This window comes from Asparagus officinalis, chromosome 3 (genome assembly GCF_001876935.1).
Source record: "Asparagus officinalis chromosome 3, Aspof.V1, whole genome shotgun sequence".
In the NCBI taxonomy this organism is placed as follows: Eukaryota; Viridiplantae; Streptophyta; class Magnoliopsida; order Asparagales; family Asparagaceae; genus Asparagus; species Asparagus officinalis.
In genome coordinates, this window is record NC_033796.1 from 4,355,446 (window position 1) to 4,360,999 (window position 5,554).

At 29.5% G+C, this 5,554-nt stretch overlaps 1 protein-coding gene across 1 annotated transcript in view; it reads right to left on the minus strand.

Annotated features, from left to right (window-relative positions):
- LOC109832714 (CD2 antigen cytoplasmic tail-binding protein 2 homolog) overlaps window positions 1-5,554 on the minus strand; it is a 15,370-nt gene that overhangs the window by 9,142 nt on the left and 674 nt on the right. The window contains exons 3-6 of the mRNA XM_020400118.1: window positions 4,714-4,839; window positions 4,463-4,615; window positions 3,225-3,354; window positions 1,536-1,577 (exon numbers count right to left, since the gene is read on the minus strand). Of these exons, the coding sequence (XP_020255707.1) occupies window positions 1,536-1,577; window positions 3,225-3,354; window positions 4,463-4,615; window positions 4,714-4,839 (451 nt within the window). The remainder of the gene's footprint in view (window positions 1-1,535; window positions 1,578-3,224; window positions 3,355-4,462; window positions 4,616-4,713; window positions 4,840-5,554) is intronic.

Here is a 5,554-nt window from a genome sequence, read left to right on the forward strand (position 1 = left end):
ATCACATACTATGTTATATTATATAATAATACAACATATAAATTATAATATTAAATAATATTTAATAAAATATATTATTATATAATATATTATATTAGTTGTAGTTAATATTTTATTGTAGCAATTATATTATAGTGTATTATATTAAACCAATATAATAATATAGCATAATATAATATAACATATTAAAATTAATAAATATGTTAGTATAAAATATAATATAACATAAATCATGTTATGTGATTATATTATATTATATTATATTAATAAATATATTATTGTACTATAATATAATACATTTTTTATATTTTTTATATATCATAGTAATTATCATATAATATTATACTATATTTTAATTACAATATAGTATTTTAAATAATATTATATTGAATAAAAAAATATTATAATATTTTATGCGGTAAACTTTAACCTATGACTCTGTTCTGATATATTAAATTAGATATTATATTATATTGTTTGTATATTATATCAGTTATTATATATATAACACACTATTATAGTATAATATAATAATTACTAATATTAATAAATTATTATGATATAATACAATATAATACTATAGTTTGAAATTATATAATATATTATACTATAACATGATACCTTTTAATATATATTATTGTAATTATCATATAATATAAATAAATATTATATTTTAATTATAATAAAATATTTTTAAAAATATTATATTGAATAAAGTAAAATATTATAATATTTTATACAGTACATTATATCCTATGATACTATATTATAATATATTAAATTAAATAATATATTATTAAAGTATTATATTAAATATATTGTTCATATATTATATCAATTATTATATAATGTAGCATACTAATATAATGTAATATAATAGCATAACATATTATATTTTAATATAAAGTAAAATAATATTTATATTATAATAATATACTAAATAATATATTGAACCAATTGGATAAGTTAATTTAGAAGTAATTGATAGATAAAATTATATTTTAATAAGGTGTCACATCGCCAATTATCCCACATGAATTGTCAAATCAAATGTTCAAATTGTCCCATTATCCCATTTATTCCATTTTACCCCACTCAAAATATCTCAAAGGGATAAAATTGTTCCATAACAATTATCCCATTTGGCCCCAACTTGTCCCAACCAATCAACCCCCTAAAAAACTGAAACCTTGAAAGAGTTCAGAAATATGCTAGATGCCATATATTTGAAGTCAATATGTAGAAACTGAAAAGAAAAACACATGCATGAAAATTTTAAAAATATGATGTGTGTGACAAATTAGATTGCTAAACATTTGAAGTGAATATGTGAAAACGGAGAAGGTAAATATAGACAGAATATTTGAAAAACAGTGATATGTGTGAATCAACAATTTGACTGGTCTCCCCAGACAGTAGGTAAGTACATATGCTCCTATTAAGTGGCATCAATGAGAGCTAACCCTGCTTATAGAGTCAAAAATGTAGCAGTCTTCAACAGCACACACACACACACTCTCTCTCTCTAAACTAACCTGCTTCCTGCTCAAAAATCTCCCTTTCTTCATGGTAAACATCTGTAAAACAGCCAAATCATAATCGATGAATATATTGTAGGAGACAAGGACGGGGAAACAAAGAAATATAAAAGTCTAAAACACAATACACAAAAGAAGTGTAAGGAAGCTCATCATAAACAAATATACAACAATAGTGGAATATATGAGAGGAGGTACAAATATTAAGCATGCTGCATGCGTGCTTCTGCATGAGAATGCTGACATGTGAGAAATTGGAATTAGCATGTATAAAAATGTATAAAATGTATGCCTAAATGCAAACAAGAAAACTCGTGCACACTCATGCCATGCACACTCATGCACACTAGTGCCATGCACAACTATATGAAGAAAAATATTTTTAAAAGTTACAGCCTCTAAGATATGTTTATTTCTTCAAAATAAAAGATTTTTCTTCTAATAAAAGGTAATTTGCAATATATCTAAAATGTAAACTTTATTTAATGCAATTGTTAGCTAGAATTACTTGACCCCGCGATTACATATATTGCCATAAAATTGGTTATGAGATTAGCAGAAGGATCCATAAAGTTAGATTAGGCTTTACTTAGTTCAATCCCCCAACTCAAAATTGAAAATGTTGAAACAAATTCTATTTGAGAAATAATAAACTCAGTAAGAGATTTTTCAGAAAACACTTTGGGACACTAAAAGAATTCTACTGTATAAATACAAACAGTATTTACATTTGCTTTCTACTTAGAATCCTTCAATGGATCTTTAATTTCCAAATAACAATATAATTGTCTCTTTAGAAATAACAATAATTATTCAACATAGTCGATTATGAAATGATGAGATGGCACTATGCAATGATTAATGAGATATTTGAATGTTTCAAATAACTAACAAATTCAATTAAGGAGGTGCCTTCCCTCACTGTAAATCGCTCGTCACTTACTAATTCAATAAGGAGGTGCCTCCAAAAATAGCTTAAATTCATTAATTAATATCTAATCAAATGACTGGCTTTAACAGCACTAATCAAACAAGGATTGTAAACTATAATTGTGAGTTTCCATTTTGAATGAGACAACCAAGAACGATGACAAAGTGGCATGGTTTATCTTGTTCAATTTCCATAGAACTTCTCTCATTATAAGTATCATGGTGTTTTCTAGTTCTGCTGAAATAATCTCATAAGCAATGCTTCCAAGAATCTTAATCTCCTATCCTATCAAATTAGAATATTTAGGTTCGGCAACAAAAATAAAATAACTATTCAACACAGTCAATAACAATTAACTAATTACATTTTTAAAAGCTATTCACTAAAATAATATAACTCCATTAATCACTTTCTAATTAAGAATAAAATATTATTGACTGTAATTGAACTCAAATGAACGAGAAACTCTAAGATGGTGTGGTGGCACAATGTGGCTTGAGAGAAGCCTAAAAAGTCTTCTCAGTTGATCAGAAGTCACAAAAAATGGGGGTTCAACTTTGCCCCACATTATATGATGTGCATAGGATTATGCATCCATGTGTTTAGGCACACATCTGATATTTTGCAAATACACAGATATTTGAAGAGAACATGATTGCTCAGGGCTAAAGCATATTATGAACTGGAACAATATTATGGCTCCAAAAGTTGGTGTAGTACAAAGACAGAAAACAACTATCAGCATAACACTTAACTGTATTCGCCATTCTCCATGAGTTTCATGGCATCCTCAGTAAGTTGATCAAACATGAGCTTTGTTCCTTCAGACATCTTTCCTCTCTTGTCACTGGAAGTTCCTTTTAACCTTTTCAAAGCTTGTATTATCTGCAAACATAGGAACATAACCAATTTTAAGCAACCAAATTGATGCCCCATGAAATAAACGAGTCGCAGAGGACTATCGTAATATTAAAGATTGTGAATACCCAAGTCAAAAAAAACATAGAGATAACTGGTAATAAAGATATATGCATGCCAAGCACTCATACATTAGTCACTAAGGCCGATATCTGAAATTCACTAGTAGCACCATCTTGCCTACAAATTCCATCCACCTAAAATTATGTTTCATAATTTGAATGATTTTGGCATATATATGAGCTGTCAAGAAAACAACAGGCCCTTTCAGAACTTTATGGTCTGATATCATGTTCTAGTGTAGGTTATCTTGTTCACGGAGAAAACCACCAACTCAAACAGATCAGAATGTAACTTATATGCACCAGATATTGCTCAAACATGAGTGCTACAACTTTCCAAAATTAGGATATAACACAATAGGGGTATAACATGGTCCAAAGAAAAATATTTAAATAATTCTCCTAAAGATAAAATGTTGGTCTGTCCGCCATCACCAGTCCACTAATGAGTCAATGGTCGTTCTTCATTATGCGAAGCTCGATAAACAACTTGAGGACAGCAGGGCAAGATCCCTTATGAAACCCATCAAAATTGACCAAGTGACTAAAACTTTCTTTTTTTCCATTGTTGTGTATATGGATATAGACCTTGGCATAAAGAAACCTCCTGAAGAAAGAACTATTGATAAGGCATAACCAGAAAAAAAAACAGTGAAACGAATATCATGATAAAGAATTGAAGAATTGAAGAATTGAAGTACTGAAAATGAGTACTGGAAGAAAAGCTGTATGATCAAATTAGTCCACATGCTCCTGGCACGCCTATCCAGCTAGGACCAGTTTATCAAGCAATATAATCATAAATAAGCCACATTCATCATAACCATCAAGCTTCCCAAGTTTGCAGACTGGCAAGCCTAATATAACATGCAGTGGGGAGAAAATAGTACAGACTCCACAACACAAGTACAAGTAGTTAATGCCTGTTTCAAGAAAGAAAATAAACGACTTATTCATAAACACTAGCTAGATTTGCATTAGGAAGCACATTCCAGCCAAGTGTTGAGTGTTACCGTTTCTCCTGGCTGAAGTACATTAGCTATGCTCCTCTTTATCTTCCCTATGTCCTCTGATGAAAGATCTTGATATTCCTCATTTTGTATAGTCGTCTTAGGAATCTTCTCAGCATAAGTTGAATCAACAACTACGTTGTCGAGCCAGGCATCCTAAATCAAATATCAAATAGAACCTTCTCACTTTGTGAGCAAATCATTAAAATGAAAACTGAGAAGATTATTAAGATTAAAGGGAAATCATACACCACCTTGATCTGATTTTGACCAACATATTCAACATAATTTCCACTTGCGTCAAAATACCCTTCTTCTCTTTCTTGTTTCAAATTAAATGGCTCTATTTCAATGCCATCATCCTCAAATTTAGTATTTTCCTGCAAAAAACAATAAGTTGCTTTGAGTTTCTTTGGGCTTGAACTTTCTGATGATGGTGAATTTTCCAAATTGCCTGGAAGTAATCAAAAACATAATCCCCTAAAAGGAGAGTACTGTGCCACCGATATGCTACAAGTGTGAAACCACATCAAACAAAATTATAAGGAAGAAACTGAAACATGAATGATAAGGCACGTAACATGTATCCTTACAGGCCTAGCAGCATAACTGTTGCAAAAGTTCAAATTTCCAAAAATTTCTCCACATATTCCGTTCATTTTAAGCCCAATTGTATGTTATTAGGCTTTCCGATTACTTCTTATAACGAATGGGTATTCAAATAAACAATTTTTTTATATCAGAGAAAGCTTCTGAAAAATCAAATCTAGAGGTCCTTGTCGAACTTCAATAGATCTCATTTAACATTAAATATTCAAACAATACAAAGTTCCTTGACCAATCATTGTCATATTAAACAATTCATTGGCATGGAAAAACAAAACAATCAACTATATGAAACAGTCCTTATGTATTGTGTACTATTCACGGTGTTTTATACTTCTTACCAAATATAATGATGCTTATTCTCCTCAAAATCACTACATTTAAATCAAATACTTACAAAGAAGGTAAATCAACAGAATGTGGATGAGCCTTCCCTTAAGAAAGTTCTCCTAAAGATGGAAGATCAGCATATCATATCCTGAAGGATGC